Source organism: Gorilla gorilla, chromosome 8 (assembly GCF_029281585.2).
Source record: "Gorilla gorilla gorilla isolate KB3781 chromosome 8, NHGRI_mGorGor1-v2.1_pri, whole genome shotgun sequence".
Taxonomy (NCBI): Eukaryota; Metazoa; Chordata; class Mammalia; order Primates; family Hominidae; genus Gorilla; species Gorilla gorilla.
The window spans coordinates 68,358,294-68,381,084 of NC_073232.2; the positions used below are offsets into that span (position 1 = coordinate 68,358,294).

General features: G+C 41.8%; 1 protein-coding gene across 1 annotated transcript in view; it reads right to left on the reverse strand.

The window, feature by feature from the left end:
- The window catches only part of LOC101144261 (arf-GAP with GTPase, ANK repeat and PH domain-containing protein 10), a 48,713-nt gene that overhangs the window by 12,925 nt on the left and 12,997 nt on the right, over positions 1-22,791 (reverse strand). Inside the window, 4 exon segments of the mRNA XM_063710103.1 lie at positions 3,140-3,174; positions 5,810-5,878; positions 8,178-8,246; positions 8,616-8,803. Coding sequence (XP_063566173.1) covers positions 3,140-3,174; positions 5,810-5,878; positions 8,178-8,246; positions 8,616-8,803 — 361 coding nt within the window.

A 22,791-nucleotide genomic window follows, 5' to 3' on the forward strand; every position in this document is an offset into this window, starting at 1 on the left:
TTTTTCACTCTCCTTTTGGGCAGGACAAATTTTAGATAGGTTTTTAAAGAATTAGTAACTTTTTTCCTTTTTCCGAGACAGGGTCTCCCTTTGTTGCCCAGGCTGGAGTGCAGTGGTGCAATTATAGTTAACTGCAGCCTCAAACTCCTGAGCTCAGGCGATCCTCTGCCTCAGCCTCCTGAGTAGGTAATACGAAAGGCGCATGCCACCAGGCCTGGCTAATTTGTTATTTAACCTTTTTGTAGACATGAGGTCTTGCTATGTTGACCAGGCTAAAAATGAACAAATCTTAATTAACTTAAATATTTCTAACACTTTGGGCATTCAGGAAAACAGCTCCATTTATGTTGTGAAGTAATGGGAAGCATATGGCAGTGGATAAACTTTGAATGAAAATATTAAACAAGGCCTTAGGAGAAAAGTGTAATATGCTTATTATAGATACATTAATTTAAAAAATTTTCTGGCTTAATATCATTATACTCAAATTAGACTTTGATTTAAACATAGGTCCTAAAGTTGGATTAAATATAATAGATTGACCACAAATTTATTTCGTCTCCCTCTGGAAGCCTCATTAGTCATAAAATAAAGGTTACACCCATGACCAGCACAGAAGGTTGACAGAGATAATTTTTAATAAATGCTGAGACATAAAAAGTAGACAAAGGAGTGGTAAATAACACAGAAACACAACTTTGGTGCCTACAGAAAGTGACTGGAACAGAAGCGAGCCAGTTTGTCTTGGAGAACTAAAGGCAGGTTGTGAACTTACAGGCAAATGGCACTTTGGAAAGTAGGGTAAAATGTAAAAAAAAAAAAAGCCAGCAAGGTCAGTTGCAAATCTCTAACTAGAGCCCCAAGTCCACCTGTCCTTCCATCTGACAAGAAACTTAGATGTGTGTTCTCTGGATATATCAAACCTGAGAATTTCTGGCTCAGAGATACCATGGCTTAAACCTGAGATATAAAGAACACTGTACACCAAAAATGGAACTCCAACTTTCTTCGCTAACTCTGCTTTTCCTTTCCAGGCCTGCTTTTACTTTCCAGGCAGAAAATTGGGAGATCCTTCTCAGAAGAAACTGAAATGTCTTCAATAAAGATCCCCAGATAATACACTGAGGTCTCCCAAATGAAAAGCTAGTCAGGCTTCTAAGGCCTCACACTGAGTGCTATCAGTTAACAGAAATCCTGCTTCCAAATAAAGCAGGCCAGGGACCACCACACATTGGAGGGAAGCCTCCAAGAAAAGAGATCAAAACAATAGAAACAAGGAATTGATAGGACCAGTCAAAATCAGGAGGAAAACTTTAAAAAACAATCTTAAAACACTTTCAAAAAATATAAAATTCAATAGAAATAGTAGAGGATAAAGTCACTGAATATCCCAGAACTAGAATAAAAAGACAAACTGAAAAAAATAGAAGGGGAAAAATTAAAAATCAATGCAGGTGTACTGGTCTAAGCAGCCTAGCATCTGAATAACAAGACTATCAGTAAAAAAGGAACAGAGAAAATAAAAAAAAGTTCTCAAGAAGAGATAGTCTGCAGGTTTAGTAGCCTCAATAAAATGAAAAGATCCCCAACAAGCTGTTATAAAATTTCAGAACCTTAGAGAGAGAGATTCTAAAAAGCTTCCGCAGATAACTAAAACCTGGTTGTAAATAACATATCACACACTGGCAATAGATTCAAGAACAACACTGTAATAAGAGCACAACTGCAAAATGTCTTCAGAACCATACAATTTAGATTCAACCTAGAGGTGTACTCTCTATCAAAGAGGAGGGATTTTAACATCTCCACCCAGGAAAATGTGTTCAAGTACAACTAGAGACGATAACAGGACAGAAGGAAACACAGAATCTAGGACTCAGGTGATCCCACACAAGACAGCAGTTACGTGAGATCCCAAAAGACTTTAAGGAGTTAGCCCAGAAAAGCAGACATCGAGCATATCTAGGGAAACCCACGCTATATTGAACTAGGATGACAAAAGGCCAAAGAAAGTTGCCCCCCACACACACATAAAAAGGAACAGATGTGTTTTTGCAGATGGAAAATATCTTTGAAAGGCATGTAATAAATGCTACAATACTTGGGGGGAAAACAGCTGTTAGAAAATAGGCAAATGAATATAGTCAGAAAATTAGCTTCATGCTAAAAAATAATGGATGTGAAAGCAAACAGAGCACCCAGAGGCTACTTAACGATATTTGGATAGATAAACTAACATAGGCTAGGAAAAAAGAAGATCCAGGAGAATTGCAGAAGTGCTCAGATTTCAGAACTGTTTCAGAGACAGGATGAAGGACATGGAATGCAGAGGCACAGTGAAAACACCATATGACTTAGCAGTGAATAATATTTGCAGAGTCATAATCATGTAAATATTACTGATTTAATTAAAAAGTGTGCTACAATTGGAAGAAACACAGGGAGAAACATAAGATCATGGTGTAGCGGGGAAGGTATGCTTTTACCTGCTGTGATAGAAAGTCAATAGACAGTGCTGGCAATTAACTTAACTATTCTATTTTTGTTCTTTCATTAAAAATAAGATTAAATATTTAAGGCTTTTTTTTTTTTTTTTTTTTTTTTTTTGAGACAGAGTTTCGCTCTGTCGCCCAGGCTGGAGTGCAATGGCGTGATCTTGGCTCACTGCAACCTCCGCCTCCTGGGTTCAAGTGATTCTTCTGCCTCAGCCTCCTGAGTAGCTGAGATTACAGGCATGCACCACCACGCCTGGCTACTTTTGTATTTTTAGTAGATACAGAATTTCACCATGTTGGTCAGGGTTGTCTCAAACTCCTGACCTCAGATGATCAGCCTGCCTCGGCCTCCTAAAGTGCTGTGATTACAGACGTTAGCCACCATGCCCAGCCTTAAGGCAGATCTTTTGAACCAGACTATTGAAATTTAACTTAAATGTCAGAAATCTTTAAAAGGTGGACACGCTAAGCTAAACACTTTTCTGGATAAATTTAACACTCAGGAAAACAGAAGAGATTTAGAAAATCCACAAAAAGAGGTCCATGCTACCACCACCAGGTCCACATTGTAATTTAAAGAAATCAAGAGAGACATCCTTTTATGTCAAACTATCAATTTCTTAACTATTTGAGTGTTTACTTACATGGTTTGTACAGTTGCTTCTTCTTATTTCTACAACTAAGAATAAAAAAAAAAACTGGTCACTTCTGATACAAATACCATAAAATAAAAGTAGTTGTTAACATCTTACTGATTACTCCTAGGTAAAATGAGACAAAATTCCATTAAAAAAATAATTTTCAATAATTTATAATTTAAATTATCTGGCATGATTAATTTCATAAGTCAAATCTAAAAACTTAGTTTTTCATTTAGTTTACTTTTTGTTTCTATTACATACAAATGAAAGAATCCTCATGTACAAAAGAAAAGGGTAAAAAAATTAGGCCAGATGAAAAATTTAGCTAATAAAAAGTTTACCTGTTGCATATATGAGCCATGATCCATTAGTATTCTCTCATTCTGCATTTACACATAGCTTACTTTAATTATCAGACTCTAAGAGCTAACAGCTCTAAGAACTACTTCCTGACCAGGCACCTATCTCTAGATGCAACAGAATCCCTGTAAGCATCTTGAACCACACTTAGTGGTTATCTACTAATATGTCACTAAAAACAAATCAAAATTTAAAAACGGTCTTTACACAACTGGAAAGTAACGTATCTTAATTTTTTTTTTTTTTTTTTTTTGAGATGGAGTCTCACTCTGTCACCTAGGCTCGAGTGCAGTGGCGGGATCTCAGCTCACTGCAACCTCTGCCTCCCAGGTTCAACCAATTCTTCAGCCTTAGCCTCCTGACTAGCTGGGACTACAGGCACATGCCACCATGTCTAGCTAATTGTTTTTTGTATTTTTAGTAGAGACAGAGTTACACTGTGTTAGCCAGGATAGTCTTGATCTCCTAACCTCGTGATCCACCCACCTCAGCCTCCCAAAGAGCTGGGATTACAGGTGTAAGCCACAGAGCCTGGCCTAAATTTTGATGTTTAAAATGAGTATACAAACCTAATTGGACATGGTGTCTGCAGCATAAAAAATCATTTTTTTCCCTCTAAAAAGAGGCCAGAATAATAAAAGCCCCAAGAGGGACTTGGGCCATGCTTTGTTTCCTACACCGCCTCTGCCTTTGATGCTGGAAGGGCCTTGTAGGCAAAAGTTCCTACCACTGAAGAGTGAGGGACATGGAATAGCTTTTCTTTCACTGCTTCCATGCTCTCTAGGTGTGAGAAGCCCATGGCTCTGGAAGGAACTGGGAAATACAATTCTGATATGTTTTGGATATGTTGCCCCTCCAAGTCTCATGTTAACATGTGACCCTTAATGTTGGAGACAGGGCCTAGTGGGAGGTGTTTGGGTAATGGCAGTGGATTCCTTATGAATGGCTTGGTCCCATCCCCATGGTAATAAGCAAATTCTCATTATGGTAATTTAAAAGACTGTGGTACTGGCCAGGTGCGGTGGCTGAAGCCTGTAATCCCAGCACTTTGGGAGGCTGAAGTGGGTAGATCACTTGAGGTCAGGAGTTTCAGACCACCCTGGCTAACATGGTGAAACCCTGTCTCTACCAAAAATACAGAAATTAGCCAGGTGTTATGGTGCCCACCTATAGTCCCAACTACTCAGGAGGCTGAGGCAGGAGAATTGCTGGAACCTGGGAGATGGAGGTTGTAGTGAGCCAAGATCGTGCCATTGTACTCCAGCCTGGGCAACAGAGTGAGACTCCATTTCAAAAAAAAAAAAAAAAAAGTGTGGTACCTTCCCCCTTCCCCTCTCTCCTCCCTCTTTCACCGTGTGGAACCACCTGCTTCCCCTTTGCCTTTTATCATGATTGTAAGTTTGCTGAGGCCCTCACCAGAAGCAGATGTTAAAGCCATGTTTGTACAGCCTGAAAATCTTTGAGCCAATTAAACCTCTTTTTTGTTATAAATTACCCAGCCTTAGGTATCTCTTTATAGTAATGTAAAAAATGAAGACAAATTCTAACCAGAAATGACTGACTCAAGATGGGCAAAGTCTACTCAAACTACAAAAACAAAGGTTACAAACTCCCGTGTTTTACTGTGCTACATTACTTCGCACATTATTATAGAACCCTCACTTGTATTCCTGCTGTTTAAGTCAACTGGAAAACTTGGCTGTGTATGGCTTGTTGGCAAATAAATGAGGATTTAACATAACATTAAGGGAAATAAGCAGGAGTAGGGCATGTTTAAATTTACATTACATCAAATGAAAAAGTTAATAACCTAAAACTTTTGAGTAGCATGAACTTGGATGTGGTAAATGAATGTGGTCAGAGGACTGTGTAAGAGGAGGCCCAAATCACAGATTCAATCCCTGATGATAAACAACTATGTTTTTTAATTTGTTTAAATGAAAACCAAGCTGAAGCCTAAGTTCTACCATTCATCTTTAAAGTGTACTTTTTGGAGCAAGGGAAAAAAATAAAGATAAATCCATTAATTATAAATAAAGATAAATCCAAGAATTATAAAGAGAAATCCATGACTCCTCCATCACATGACAAATTAATTGTGTTGATAAAAAGATGGCAAAATGTATAGACAAAAAGGTTACATGTTTTCACTAACATCATAACAACTAAAGGAAAGTATATCACATATTAAAATAAGACAAGTGAACATGTGAAACATTTAAACCAATATGAGTTTTTCTAAATACTTTCTATAACCTGATCAAACAAGAGCTTTTATTCTTTCTCTTGGCGGAAAAAACAATGTCGTCTCACCATCTGTTTGAGAGTTCCTCTGGAATATTGTGCTTGCCTCTGGATTGGCAGAAGGGTTAAACTCCAAAGCTATATGCATAGAGGAAGAAAAGAAAAAAAGACGTAATCATAGATAAAAATGTATCAACTCGTTTATTTGACTGCTGCATTTAGGCTATTTCACTATCTCTACTTTGATTCTCATTCATTGAAATGAACGTATAGACATAAGATAGAGCCAGGCAAGATGGCACATGATTGTAGTCCCAGCTACTCAGGAGGCTGAGATGGGAAAATCACTTGAACCCAGGTCAGGAAGTTGAGGCCAGCATGAGTAACACAATTACACCTTCCTTTATTTAAAAAAAAAAAAAAAAGAAGAGGTAAATTTTGGCTTTGAGTTGTGTAAAATCAACTTTGCATAAAATAAATCAAGATGGCAGTAAGTTTTAAAAGACAGGTCTATTTTACAGGCAAAATATAAGATGTATTCTAGAGTTTTTAAAATTTTTAAAAAGTAAATTCATCATATCTGTCACTTCCATTTCATTCTGAGGACACAGAACCTTAGTTCACTTGAGTAGCTGTCTTCCATAGTCATGTGATATCTCTAAGTTTTCATTTCTTCATTAGCAATACATAGGGAGAACATACACAGGCCTTATTTGTATTGGAAAGGGCCAAGTGAGACATACATAAACTGTGTTGTAATCCTAAAGAATGACAATAAAGAGCCATTTTTGGGCTCTCATCCACCACTACCCATCTACTAACTGCTGTGTAACATCCATTACATGCTTTCCTAACATCACCAAGCAGAGTATAAGTTTACACAAGTACTTACATGCTTTGTGTATAAAGGTACAATCAATTAATTCACATAATGCATTTGTTTATTCTAAAGCAATCCTTAAATATCTTGAAATGTGAAGATAGTACTTCCAAGTTACAAAGTCACACTCATAATGAGTCTTAATTATCCTACCTCTTTAAAAATTAAGAGCCCAAACAAAGTTTAAATAGAAGAGCTATAAGACATTTCCTCTACAGTAATGAAATCTCTGGCATTTAAATGAAACCAATAAGCCAACTGGATTTAATATGTTTATGATGCAATGTTTTCTATTTTGAAAATTTCAGTTTTTATTCAAGAACCATATTATTACCCAGAATTACTTTTACTTAGATTCATCTCTTTGCAAAATTTTAGAGGCAAACCAATTAATTGTTTTCTCTTTTCTACTGGCTCCCATCCCCTGCCTCTGCCAGCAGCGTAGAGACTAAAAAACTCCAACTTTCTTTCCTTTTTTTTTTGTGAGACGGAGTCTCGCTCTGTCACCCAGGCTGGAGTGCATTGGCATGATCTCTGCTCACTGCAACCTCCACCTCCCAGGTCCAAGCAATTCTCCTGCCTCAGCCTTGTGAGTAGCTGGAACTACAGTCATGCGCCACTACGCCCAGCTAATATTTGTATTTTTTTTTTTTTTTTAGTAGAGACAGCGTCTCACCATGTTGGCCAGGCTGGTCTAGAACTCCTGACCTCAGGTGATCCGCCTGCCACGGCCTCCCAAAGTGCTGGGATTACAGGCGTGAGCCACCAAGCCCAGCCAAAACTGTAACTTTCTTATCTTTGAACAAGATGCTATTGTCAGGAGGGGAAGGGACAAAGGGGGAGCCACGGCAACAAACACTCTTACAGGGAAGGTCTGACATTTTAACCTGCCATCTTTATATTACACATTAAAAGTCTACATTGACGTTTCATGTGTTTTGAAAGTTTTGACCATGAACCAATCCCCACCTCTCTTTTAGAACAAGGAGGTAAGTAAAGTTTGTTAAGTCACCAGAATAAATCTGGAGACACATTTTCTGTTAAAGTAAGAATTTTAAAGTAATCAGAGCCTCATAGGTAAACTCCTTTGAGAAACCCCAAACACACACACACAACCATTTTTCTGCAGCCCCGGCTGTGACATTTTACACCTTTCACAATTATTTTAAGCACTCTCCTTTTTTCTTTTTCCTTCTGTGTTCAAATTACAGTTAGAAGAAACTAAGCAGCTTCTATCAAGGTGACTTAAAGCAGCCCATTAAGAATACCATATAGCCTCTCCCGTGGCAACCTCCATTCTGATTTTAAATAAGAAATCCCCAAATATTTGAATAGGAACTGTCCTGAGATTTGGCTACTTTAACAAAGGAAACAATTAGGCACTTACCTGGTTCCTTCACTTAGGTACCATCTGGATAGGTACAAAGAAAAAATAAGATGGGTACTGAAAAGTTGGGATATTTGAGTTTTTATTGAGAAAAGGAAGAGAATAGCTCAAAGAAGCCTAAACAAAGTCCCACAGGATAATAAACAGAGCTACAGACACTGTTGTCTCACCATCGGTTTGAGAGTTCCTCTGGAATATTGTGCTTGACTCTGGATTGGCAGAAAGGTTAAACTCCAAAGCTATATGTATAGAGGGAGAAAAGAAAAAAGATGTAATCATTTATAAAAATTTATCAACTCATTTATTCAACTGCTGCTTATTCGACAAGAGCCATAAATAAATGGTCCCATGCCAGCCTGGGAGAATGAGATGAGAGAGCAAGAACTGGGCGATTGGGAGGGGAGGTGAAAAGAAACTGACTGGACTCGGTGGGGAAAGACTAAGGGGTGGGAATTCAAGGCAGAGCCAGCTTTTGTTCCTGGCCAGCCCCCGGGAAAGCTGGCTACAAGCAGAAAGGAGCTCGAAGTGGGGGATGCCTCAAAGGGAACCTTGGGGACAGCAGCAGCCAGAGGCAAGCCGAGGGTAGATGGCACCTATCACCTCCTTACCTTCAGGCATCTCCCGGTCACGAATGTGGTGCATGTGGAGGTCCTCACCAACTTCAACAGTCACCTCAGCAGGCTGTACAGCAGCAGCCATGGGCGCTCCTGCCATCCTGTCCCTAGCTCCTGACTCATAGATCTCAGATTCAGAGGGACACACCGACCCCTGCTGCTGGTCAAACTCGAGGCTGACGCTAGGGTGCACACGACAGGTCAGTATGTTCCCCATGGGGCGCCTCTACTGTCTGCCACCACCTGTGCCTCTGCTCACAGCTTTGGCCACGCACTCCCGCTGTCCTAGGCCGAGGCTATGCTGCACTTGCAGAGATGGTCTTCCCGCTCCTCGCCTGCCCACCTCACAGCGCGGCCCCGGGCACCAGCCCTGGCTCCGGCCCTGGCTAGGGCTGCGGGCCAAGGCCCGCACCCTGCCGCCTCCCCTGAGTTGACTTGTCTGGGAGGGTGAAGACCAGCCGGCTTATTTAATAGGTTGTGAACCCAACAAGTGCTGAGAGACACAACAACTGCCTGAAGAGAGAACAGACGGAGCTCCTCCTCCTTCTGTAGTCACCTACAGACTGAAGCCCACTGGCCCCAGGTGGGAGCCCAGGCATGTGCCACACAATGCCCCACCCCACACTTCACAGTGCCCTCCCCGACAGCTCACAGTGCCCCACCCTGCCTGCCACCCCTCCCCAACAGCTCAGAATGCCCCTGCCTTGGCTGCCCCACCCTGTGGCTTATGATGCTGCTGCTCTCCTGGCCCCTCGTGCAGTGCCAGTGGGACTAAGGTTTTCATTCATCACCAGCTTCCTGAGATTTTAGTCCTAAGAAAAGCACAGGGTAGTTCATTACTTGAAGCCATCTTCCTCTATGAGTTCTATACAAAGCCTCAGTAGAGTGGGTCCCATTAGCAACCAAGTTGAACAACTTTTATTTGCTGACTGAATATAGATACATCTGAATTGTTGACTGCTTTTGTAACTAAACACTCCTCTCCTGTCTTCCAACGAGTGGTCATTTTTGTCCGCAACTTGACCACAGCAATCCCTGGGGCCCTAGCTCTACTCTCAATAAAGAGTTATGGCTGTGTGTTTTGAATGACACCTTAGGACCCATCCTGCCTCCACCTCCTTCTCCATAAAATAGAAACCTAACTTGTCCCTCCAAGCTCTGAAATGCTGAAACTTACCAACTCCCTTTTCTCCCCGCTATTTCTTCCTTCCATGGCAGGGACTTTCAGATTTTCTTTCTTTTACTAACAAGGCACTAAGCATGATTTTCTCATACAAAATCGAGAGCCATAAAGTGGCTTACCACAGTCCTATTTCAATAAAGATGAATACTCGACATCTGGCAAGTAGTGTGTGCCTGACAGTGTCCCCACTGTGCTATGCTCATTTAACCCTCAGAAACAATCCCATGTTACAGATTTTACAGAAGTTGTTGAGACGGAGAAGGTAAGTAACCTCCCCAAGGTCACATGACTTCTAAGGGTGGGGCCACAGTTTGATCCCAGGTAGTCTGAATTCCCCAATTGCTTAAGCATGATTATCAGAAAGTATAGCAGTCTGTTTTCACACTGATATAAAGAAATACCTGAAGTTGGGTAATTTTTAAAGGAAAGAGGTTTAATTGACTCAGTTTCACATGGCTGGGGAGGCCTCAGGAAACTTACAATCATGGCAGAGGGGGAAGTCCTTCAGGAAACTTACAATCATGGCAGAAGGGCAGGTCCGACTTACATGGTGGCCGCACAGAGAGTGGGAACATGTGAAGGAGTAACTGTCAAACATGTATAAAACCATCAGATCTCAGCTGGGCATGGTGGCTCACACTTGTAACCCTAGTACTTTGGGAGGCCAAGGCAGGTGGATCAACTGAGGTCAGGAGTTTGAGACCAGCCTAGCTAATGTAGTGAAATCCTGTCTCTACTAAAAATACAAAAATTAGCTGGGTGTGGTGGTGCATGCCTGTAATCCCAGCTACTCAGGAGGCTGAGGCAGGAGAATCACTGGAACTCAAGACGCAGAGACTGCAGTGAGCCAAGATCGTGCCATGGCACTCCTGCCTGGACAACAGAGCAAGACTCCATCCCAAAAAACAAAACAAAACAAAACCCTATAAGATCTCATGAGGACTTACTGAATATCACAAGAACAGCATGAGGATAACTGTCCCCGTGATCCAATCACCTCCCCCTAGGCCCCTCCCTCGACACATCGGGATTATGGGGATTATAATTCATGATGAGATTTGGGTGGGGACATGGCAAAACCATATCAGAAAGTAAGGGTAGAAGTCAAGCTTGGATGGGAAATGACATTGTAGATGATGATGATGATGATGATGATTATTATTATTATTATTATTTTGAGACGAAGTTTTGCTCTTGATGTCCAGTGAAATTGTTTCTCTAATTTCATTTTCAGATTGTGTCTTGTAGATGTATAGAAATACAATTGATAAATGATTCTGGCTATTAACCTTTTATGCTTCAACCTTGCTGAACACTATTTTTTTTTTTTTTTTTGAGACGGAGTTTCCTTCTTGTTGCTCAGGCTGGAGTGCAATGGCGTGATCTTGGCTCACTGCAACCTCCGCCTCCCGGGCTCAAGCGATTCTCCTGCCTCAGCCTCCCGAGTAGCTGGGATTGCAGGCATGCCTCACCATGCCCGGCTAATTTTGTATTTTTAGTAGAGACGGGGTTTCTCCATGTTGGTCAGGCCCGCCTCAGCCTCCCAAAGTGCTAGGACTACAGGCATGAGCCTAAGCCTCCCAAGTAGCTGGGATTACAGGATCCCGCCCCCATGCTCAGCTAATGTTTGTATTTTTAGTAGAGATGGGGTTTCACCATGTTGTTCAGGTTGATCTCGAACTCCTGACCTCAGGTGATCCACCTGCCTTGGCCTCCCAAAGTGCTGGGATTGCAGGCGTGAGCCACCACTCCCAAACAGAACAACATTTTTTTGATGTGGATTTTAAAATGCCTCCCCTTCTTTCAACATTGATTAAGTCCCTTCTACATGCCAGGCATTGTATGTGTGAAACAGTCCCAACTCTCAATGAGTGTAGGCAGATACACAAACAAAGGCTTAAGGAGGTCAGTTTTCTGAGACCAAACTGCTGGACAGTATATGAACCTGGGATACAAACCCACCTCTATTTGACCTCAAATTTGATGCTGGGGTGGTTTTAATTTTATTCTGGGAATTTCAGTCATTCAACCATAAAAAGGTGAAAAGTCTCTGTCAGATGTGCGTGTAGTGGTCTGTATAATAAAGACTGAAGGAAGCAACCAAACCAATTAAGAGACTTTCTCTAAAGGCAGAGTAATGCTAAGGGCAGTGGCAGTGACAAAAGTGGAGGAAAAAGTCTGTGATCATTTGGGAGACAGAATAGGAAGTGCTTGGTCATGAGATGTGAAAGAAGAGGGGAAGTAGAAGGAAAACAGAGCTGCTCAGGCTCTGCTGGGGAAGACTGGGTATGTAGCAGTGCCTTCCTCCTGGCCGAGAATGTAGGAAGAGAAATGGGTAAGGAGGAAAAGATTGTTTTTTACTCTCAGTGTCACATTAAAATGGAACTCTCTAGTCAAAAGTTGAATATAAATCTCTGTAGGCTAAGTCCATTTGTGACATCCCAACATATGTTTTCAAAAATAACATACACACTAAATCAAGCCATCAAGCGTAACTGGGGAAATTTCCTAAAATTTACATGCTAAAAAATCACCATTTTTCATTTATTACTTTCATGGAGCAACTCTGAATCTATGGTTACAGCAAGTGAGGCACCTTGTATAAAATAAAGCTAATACATGAAATAAAACCATTTAAAATTCTATTGTTCTCAGAGAATGGAGAAAGCAATTGAAGCCATGGGTGTGGAGGTGACTGCCTTGAGAAGGTGTGTATAGTAAGGAGAACTGGGAAGAAAGAAGACCTGGAGAATAGGGTGATTTACACGGCATTAAGTGAAGCTTGCAAAAGTGAGCACTGGGAGTCAAGAGATGTGTATGAATCAGGAATGGCTGCTCCTGTGAGTTGTTAGAAAGGAGATGATGCCTTCTTTTCATATCTATAACAGCAGCACCTAGCACAGTACCTGTTCAATAGGTACTCGACATGTATTATCCCAATGCAGAGTCAAATTTTGCCAGGAAGGCAGGAAAGCTACAAATTAGCTATGGCAACTTAGTGATTGGGCTTGTGTGTGTGTGTGAGCGAGCTGGATGTCAGGCAGTGGGCAAAGTAGTGAACTGGAGGTGAGAAAACAATGACACAAACTCAGGGCTTCTCTTCCCAAGTATTTGGCTGAGAAGAGAGATGTAGTATTAAAGGGAGATATGTGGTAAAGGAAGCCTTTTATTTCAAGATTCAACAAAAGCGTGAGTATACTTCTATGTTAAAGGGAAAGAGCCAACAGAGAAAACACATTTTTGAGGTTAGAAGAGAAGGAAGAACTAATGCAGAAGGGCCCCAAAAGGCACAGGTGCGTGCAATCCGGATCAGGGACAGATTAGCTTTGGATTCCTACAAAAGCAAGAAGGGAGAAAGGACCATGTGACACTAGAGCTATTTCTGGTAAAGGAAAGGTTTAGGAAAAGATCTTTCGATGACCTTTATTTTAACAGAATTTTTTTTTTTTTTTTTTTTTTTTTTTTTGAGATGGAGTCTTGCTCTGTCACCCAGGCTGGAGTGCAGTGGCACGATCTCGGCTCACTGCAACCTCTGCCTCCTGGGTTCATGCCATTCTCCTGCCTCAGCCTCCTGATTAGCTGGGACTACAGGCACCCGTTACCATGTCCAGCTAATTTTTTGTATTTTTAGTAAAGATGGGGTTTCAACGTGTTAGCCAGGATGGTCTCCATCTCTTGACTTCGTGACCCGCCCGCCTCGGCCTCCCAAAGTCTGGGATTACAGGCATGAGCCACTGCACCCGGCTAGACTTAAAAAAAAAAAAAAAAATACTGTGGGAAAAAGGATATTATGTATAGAAAAGTCTACACTTCTTGATACAACTAACTAAAAAAAGCCTGATACACTAAACAAAACCCAAATAATGTCTTCCCTAAAAGTGGGTAACTTGAAAAGCAATTCGAGCAAAAATCAAGGAGTTCAATTATAAATAAGTATATCAACAAAGTGAAAGATGGGTTTAATTTTTCCCACAAAAAGTTAAAAGAAATAACAGCAGTTTTAGAGGAAGAGGAAAAAATAATAAGAAAATTATATGCAGTTGCAAAATGTGTGACTATTTACAAACTCTAACATATAACTACAAAACGGACCAGAAGAATCATTATCATAGGAAGCAAAGGGTCATTTCAAAAATCAGAGGAGGGATGATTCATATTTAATTTAATTCTGTGGAAAAAATTTAAGTAACCTTTGAGGACAAAAATAGATGATATGTTGAAATGCGGGAAACCACAGTGGAAGGAAAAAGAATTCAAGAAAGCTCAGTTTCAGTAACCAGTATCTAGTAAAATCTTCAGGACCTAGAGGCTACAATCTGCATTAATAGTGTCTGAAGACCTAGAAATGTCATTAAATACCATTTTGGATAATTCTTGTAGACTTGAGATGATGTATATTTAAAGTTACAAAATAGTGCCCGTATTTCTGTATTCATTACAGGAAACAATCGGATATGGAAAAGAAACTAACATGCTATGCCACAATCTCTAAAGAAAGATTAGGGAAGTTTCAGCTTAAAGCAAGAATACTCACAATAAAGTTTTACAACCCTTTGCAAGCATATATGAAAAACTTACAAAAAGTTTGTAATGATCTTTTCTTAAGCTAAGAGAATGGAAAAAATGAGAAAAATTAAATTATAAAATGAAACTTTGGTTTAGAGGTAAGAAACATTTGATGACAGTCAAGAGATCAGGGTTGTACAGTGTATTATGTGAATGTTGTGACTCATTGGTTTCATCTTGGATATCATAACTTGACATTTTGTAAAAGTGATTTTTCATGGGAGTTTTTTCAGATGCCCTATAAAGTCCTGTCCCATGAGAAGCGAATAATAGTCTTCCATATTCTTGAGATATCTTAATGAATAGCATCTTCTACAGTCTTCCATTGTTTAGTCCTTGGAGAGACACTGACTGAAGCTGTGAGGTTTCACAATGACATGTCAGCCAAATACATATGCTCAGATTTACCATTTATCAAGAGGTCTTCACACTATCAATTGTGCAATTATCATTCTACACACAGGCAGTGATAAAGGGAGTAAAAAACCACAGCCATGGATCGGGAGACCAAGGTACCTCCAGAGGAGTCCAGTGGGTCCAGAAGCCCTTTGGATGTTGGTCAGAGGCTCCTCTTGGGCAGAGATCACAGCAGCAGCCAACAGGTCTGGTGAAATCCTTAAGAGTTCTCATGGACAAAGTTTGTGAAGGCATCTTAGACAAGATCTTGTCTTTGCTGGTTTTATGATCCTCTGCAGATGGGTCTATTCTCATTATCTCAGCCACCTTTCACTTCCTATCAGTTCAGTTCAGGTCTCTCATGATCCCAGGCAGCAGTAGTTGTTATCACGTGAGTTCATTCATATATGTTTATCTCTTTGGGGATGGGGGGACAACTTCACTGTGGACTTAATTCTACTGGAGATGAGTGACCCCATTTTAAGACAACAGGATCACAAATTATTATCACATATCAGCAGGGCAGACAATAGCTACGACCTGGGGCTGAAAGCAGGTAACTCCATGTATTCTGCAAACATTGTCTTGATTATGGTGCCAGTTGCTGTGAGGGATTTCCTTTCCACCACTTGTTTTTCACAAGGTTTGAGTCTGAAATGCTAACATTCTACTGATTTCTGGGTGAAGGGACTGACTGCACCATCCTGGCCTGTCAGAGCACTTGCCCCAGTACTTCCACTTTAAGAGTTTTCCACCTTGTCCAGAACTACAGTCCATTAATCCCCTCATTTTCTCTCTTAAGAGAATAAACAGGCCAGGCGCGGTGGCTCACGCCTGTAATCCCAGCACTTTGGGAGGCTGAGGTGGGTGGATCATCTGAGGTCAGGAGTTCGAGACCAGCTTCGCCTACATAGTGTGAAACCTCGTCTCCACTAAAAAAAAAAAAAAAATCACAAAAGTTAGCCGGGCGTGGTGGCAGGCATCTGTAATCCCAGCTACTCGGGAGGCTGAGGCAGGAGAATCCCTTGAACCTGGGAGGCAGAGGTTGCAGTGAGCCAAGACTGTGCCACAGCACTCCAGCCTGGGCGACAGAGTGAGACTCCCTCTCAAAAAAAAAAAAGAAAAAAATGAGAGAGAGAATAAACAACACATCTCAAGTACACACCCACATCCCTCTTATCCCAAATACCAAACATACAAAAATCCAATCTGTCTCCTTCTACCTAAGCAATTTTAGATAGTCACTTTCTCATAATTACCTTAAGCTCCCTGACTTGCTGCTCATCCTTTCTCTGGCAAAATCTCATCCTTGGATGAGCCCGACTTTGTGTTTGCTCAATGACACCACTCACCTGAACCAGAAAAAATATCAAAAAGTGGTCAGAGATATCATTATAAATTCAAATTACTTACACAAAAAATTGGCCCTAAATGTTTCCAGAAATCAATAAAAGTTTTGTTTCTCCAATGACATCATTTCTTCAGAAACCCAACGTGTATAATCTATTTTTTCTATGTTCTTCTAACATTTATTCAACTTCTCTCATCTGATATCTTGCCAAATCATTCAAAGAGAAAATATATCCCATTAGGCAAGAGCCGACCATATTCCCATCACCTGAGAAAATCACATGCACAGGATGCACCCACCTCACCTTTCTCGGCCTCATCATGTCAGAAAAAGTACCCCTCCTTTTGTCACAAGGCAAATCTGAGATAAAAGATTTAGATGGCCTGTAATTCCAGCACTTGGGGAGACCAATGCAGGCAGATTATTTGAGTCTAAGAGTTCAAAAGAAGCCTAAGCAACTTAGGGAAACTGCATCTCTCAAACAAATACAAACCATTAGCCTAGCATGGTGGTGTGGTGGCACATGCCTGTAGTCCCAGCTACTCAGGGTGGGGAGCACTGAGGTGGGAGGATCACCTGAGCTGGAAGGTTGTGGCTGCAGTGAGCTGTGATCACGTCACTGCACTCCAGCCAGGGTAACAGATATTTTTAAAAGGATCTTCTCTGTTAAAAATAATCAAATAAACAGGTGGCCATGAGGCTGAGGTGGCTGCAGTGCACTCAATTCCTCCTTAAATAAACCAAAACTTGACTCAGTGTAAATAATAAAAGGAAACTTAAGCTTAACCAATCAGAAACCACCAACTAACATCTAACTAGAGACCTTCCACTGTAATGTTCCAAATGAGGCCACTGCTCCACTTTACCCAATCAAGTATTTTCTTTTTCTTCCACATTCACCATATAAAATTCTTCCCCCACCCTCCCTAAGCCTCTCTGTTGGACCTCTGAGCTGCTTGCAGTCTGGGGCTGCCTAGTTTATACATTTCTGAATGCTCAAATATATTTTCTAATGTTTCAAAGTGGCTCTGGTGTAGGAGGTTGTTGGTGGAGTGACCCGAGAGTATACAGGAATTGAGGGCATATAAGATCTCTGGACTCTGCACTCCATTTTGCTGTACACTCAAAACTACTCTAAAATAATAATATATCTTTAAAAATCTATAACTATCATGTAGCCCTTTTCAAGTCTCCAACTGGTTGGAGCCAGTTCGATTAAAGCTCAGAAAAAAAACTGGTTAATAAGCTAGTTCACACCCAACTGGCAAGAAGCGGCAGGAAAGATCCAGGCCAGGGGAGCATATTGCACATGCATGCACCAGGAAACTGGAGGAAGCTTGGAGGCCCTTTAGCCTGGTCCTGAGCCCGCTGAAACTGCAGTTACAGGCACAGATGCCTGGGGCACCAATCTGAATCTGCCAACATCCAAGGCCACATGAACACAAATGCGCAGTCTCCTCTGTGATCGGTAGCTAAGGATGTTAGGCCATGATTGGACTAGGATGGGAGATGAACTGAGAACAATGGATTCTGTAGGTTGTTGTTTTCTCTTCCCACCCCCAAGCAACAAGTGATGAACACACACACACACACACACACACACACACACACACACACACACACACACACACACATCCCGTAGTGACTAACAGGATCTCCCTCCAGGGGATTTGCAGAAAGGGGAGCAGAAAACATCCCAGGGGCCGTTCACAGCTACTTCCTTGAGCCCCCTTTCAGACTGCTGTCTAGACCTGTCGCAGCCCAAACATCACCACCCTGATATGCAGAAGCTGGCATCCTTACCTGAAATTCAACACCAAGAAATGATCTCTTCTACTCAACACTGATAGAAATACCTCTAAGCAACGTCCTCATTGGCCGGGGTGGAGTGGGGGAGTTTCTTAAAAAGTGAGGCCTCTGCCTACCACCTAGAGAACCTGGAAATTTCCATCTGTGCCACAAAGTCCAAATCACTGGCCACTGCCCCAGTGTATGGCAGATTAGAACATCTCTCCATTAGATCTGGGTTTCTATTCCATTGAGTGAAATGGCTTTTCCATTACAGGAACAGAATAAGGGATCAAAAGGGTCTTACAACTGAACTCCAGTGTACAGTCTGCACAGACACTAGGCTTGTGCAAATATGACACAGCGAGGCCCCAGGACCCTTAAGCCAGCTGAATGTACTGAGTTTCAGGAAACAGTGAGATACATTCAGCAAAACAGTGGGCTTCATGCTGAAAGAAGTCACTCCAAGTAAACACACATCACACACACACACACACACACACCCCCGCAGACACCCTAGTGGCCAATAGGTCCTCTCACTAAAAACCTGTGATCAGGAGAGCAGAAAGCCTCCCAGGGGTCCACCACTGCCCTTTCTGGAGCCCCTTATCAGATGGCCAGCCCCAGGACAGCACTGTCTGATCCTGGTCCAGCCCAAACCGCCATCACCCTGTGACGTGGGAGCTGGCCACTTCACCAGAACCTCTGTGTCAGAAAAATTTCTCTTCCTTTTAAAATGATGAGGGGGAACCTTCAGACAGTGTCTGATTAGGGTGGGTGGAGAGAGGGGTTTCCTAGAAAGTCAGGCAGGGCAGGGCTGAAGCCCTCTGGGTTAACTGAGTGCTTTTGATATGAAGGCAGGTAAGACTGGACAGGTGGGGGTGTTAGTGAGGGGATGGTGTAGGGTGTGCTGAAGAACTCCACTTGGGCTCTGCACACCAGGGAAAATGACCATAAAACATCCCATCTTCACTGCTCAGAGAAGGCTAGATCTGCTGTGAGCTAGAAAGCCATGTGGGGGCAGCTGATGAGTCATCAAATGGGAGAAATCTGAGAGCCATGTGTTCCACAGGCCTCTGGTCCTTGTTCAGGCAGCAGGGCACTGTGACATGTGGCCTCTTGGCCCCTTCCAGCCACCACCTTGATTGCATGCTGCAGGGAAAGAGACTGAAGACCAAGAATGGGGTCTTGCTCACCATGGGATGATGGCTCAGTACAGAGCTGAGCTATGTATGGCCCAATAGGCAGAAGGTGGGGATGACCCAGGCTGAGCTGGGGGATCCAACTGAACATGCACTTGCTAAGAAGCTGTGGGCTATGATGCCTTGGGACCCCAGTCTGGGTCTAGAATTGTAGCAAAACAGGCTACTGGTAAAAGTTCTTGGGGAGCCAACTCACTTTTGCTGCCATCCATGGGCAAACAAACCAAGCCCCACCACTTCCCACTCCCTCTGAAAGCCTCCTGCCCCTCTGATCGACCACACCACAATGGTGTCACTCTGTAAGGCACAGGTAGACAAGGCATCCAGCCATGAACACTCCAGGGCACACACATGTCCAGAATACACTGGTTCTTGTTGAGACTCCACTCTTCCAACTCAGACAGAAGCTACCCAATCTCCTCGGCCACTCCCAACAACTGGAGGTCTGAAAACTTTCATGCATGCTGCTATGGTCTAAACCACTCGTGGCGGTTTTCATTTTCATTTTCCTGATAATCAGTGATGCTGAGCACCTTTCCATATGCCTTTTCACCAACTGGATGCCTTCTATGGCTAAATGTCTATTCAAATCCATTGCCCATTTACAAATCTGCTTTTTTGTGGGCTTCTTGATGTTTTTCTCTCTTTTTTTCCTATTTATTTATACAAGTTCCTTAGGTATTTTGGATATTTTTTAAAATGATTTTCAATTCCACTGCCCAGTTATAATTTTTTTTTTTTTTTTTGAGATGGAGTTTTGCTGTTATTGCCCAGGCTAGAGTGCAATGGTGCCGATCTTGGCTCACAGCAACCTCCACCTCCCAGAGTCAAGCAATTCTCCTGCCTCAGCCTCCTGAGTAGCTGGGATTACAGGCATGTGCCACCATGCCCAGCTAATTTTTGTATTTTTAGTAGAGATGGGTTTTTTCCATGTTGGTCAGGCTGGTCTCAAACTCCCGGTCTCAGGTGATCCATCCACCTCGGCCTCCCAAAGTGCTGGGATTACAGGCATGAGCCACTGTGCCCGGCCAATTATCCCTTTTTGTGTTTTTTTGGGAGGTTGGGGGAAGAACAGAGTCTCGATCTGTCACCTAGGCTGGAGTGCACTGGTATGATCTCGGCTCACTGCAGCCTCCGCCTCCCAGGTTCCAGCGATTCTCCGGACTCAGTCTCCCGGGTAGCTAAGATTATGGGCACGCAACACATGCCCAGCTAATTTTTGTATTTTTAGTAGAGACAGGGTTTCACCATGTTGGCCAGGCTGTTCTCAAACTCCTGACCTCAGGTGATCCGCCCACCTCGGTCTCCCAAAGTGTTGGGATTACAGGCGGGAGCCACCACTCCCGGCCCCATTTTGTGTTTTAACATCAGTCGACACTCGTATTTTAAAATAATAACAATGAATGGCGGTACCTTAGAACAAAGGAATTATAGATATTTCTCTTGTCCTAGTGCAGACATTTTGTCTATAAAATGTTATTCACAGATGAATTCATGAGAACATTACTGTGAATTTTAAATCCATATACAAGTGTATGCTCATTCATGAATATTTCAATAAAATAAAACTAATAGCAAAAAAGAATTCCAGAGTTGAAGCAGTTTCAGGAAAAAGGAGTTGGCAGTGTGAAGTAAAATAGCAAAAAAAAAATTTTTTTTAAATGGGTATATTTGTGTCTACAACTTTTTTTAATTATAGCATTAGACAATGTATATATATATATGTATATAAAGCAATGGAAGTGGCATTGTTTTCATACTAGTCTAGAATGTTAAAATATATGTAATATGTGATCAGCAAAATAATGGCCCCCCAAAGATGTCCACAGATTCCTAGAACCTTACATGAAAACGGTACATCATGCATGTGATTCAGGTAAAGACCTTGACATGAGGAGACTACCCTGGTGCTATGGAATGAACGTTGTGTTCCATCAATGTTCATGTGTTAAAATCCTAACCCTCAAGGTGATGGTATTAGGAGGTTAAGCCTTACGGGAGACTCTGCCCTCATGACTGGGATTAGCACCTTATTAAAGGCACAAGGGAGCTTGTTTGTTCCTCTCACCATGTGAAGACACAGCAAGAAAGAAGCCTCTATGAGAAAGCAGGCCTTCACCAGACACCAAGACTGCCGGCACCTTGATCTTGCACTTCTCAGCCTTCAGGACTGTGAGAAACAAAGTTCTGTTATTTATAAGCTACCTGGTCTAATGTATTTCCTTGTAGCAGCCTGTATGGATTAGGACAGTGGGCTCATGTGGATGATGACGGTGTCTCCATTCAGGACTAAGTAAGCACATGAGTCCTTAACAGTGGAAGAGAAGGGGGAAGGAAAGAGCCACAGAGACATGTGGCCATAGAAGAAGGGCCCATGGGATGCAAGGTTGCTAATGGTGAGAGTGGAGAAGAGCCCAAAGCCAAAAATTGCAGGCAGACTCCAGAATGTGGAAAAGGTGAGAAAAAAGATCCCCTAGAGCCTCTAGAGATGAAGGTAGCCTTTCCACCACCTAGATTTTAGCCCAGTGAGATCCACATCACACTCTGATATACAGGAGTGTAATAAATTTATTTTATGCCCTGACATACTGGTAGTTTGTTGTAGCAGCAATGGACGTAATATATAAATATATATATATATATATACACACACACACACACAAACACTAACCCCCCCACCACACACACAACATAACTATCTATATATATCCTGCCCTTCAAAACTGAATCAGATATACTACACATTAGCATTAACTTAGCTGGGTGTGGTGGCACATGCCTGTAGTCCCAGCTACACAGGACGCTGAGAGGGAGGATCACTTGAGCCCAGGAGTTTAAGGTCAGCCTGGGCAAACACACTGAGGCCACATTTCAAAAACAAACAAATAAACAACACAACAAATCTTTGATTAAGCTCATTTCCCAAATTTGAAGAGGAAACAATTATTAGATAAAGAGGAGAAAAGAGAAAGGTAGAGCTGCTGACTTCTGCGGTGGAAGCACAGGCACAGGCCCAAACATACTCCTGTCCTCCTGGCTTTCCTGTCCCTTCTCATAAGGGACACAGGAACCTCTCAAACTGAACCATGGATCACAGAACCATACTCAGAACGCAATACAGTTTTGTCTACAATTTTTTATATATCTGTGTCCCTGTCTCTGCCTCCCATTCCCAACTCCCTTACTCTTGTTAGAAAAAAATGGCTATTATCAAATATGAGTACATCCTTATATACTAATGCCAACTGATCACCAGCTGGTTTTCTTCTTTTACAAAGTCATAAATATTTAGGCTTTAACACATCTTCCAAGCAATAGAATGTTATTTTGCAGTTCATTAACACAAATTCTATATCTAAAATGAAGACTTCACAAGTTGATTTAAATAACATATTAACAAAAATCGACTGGCCATGGTTCAAACTGACATTTTAATTAAATGTGATGATAGGTTGAGTAACCTAGCAGTACTCTAAAATGACTTTTGGTTATGGCTTTTTCCATATTATGTTTAGGCTGAGGCATCCCTAAATGATTCAATTGTAATTCCCCTTCTTAAACATGAGATTTATCTTTACAAAATAATTTATTTTCTTAAAATTACAAGTTAATTCTATAGTTCATGCATACATAATCTCAGTAGATATCAGCTGTATGTGTACACACATACATATAGGTATTTGT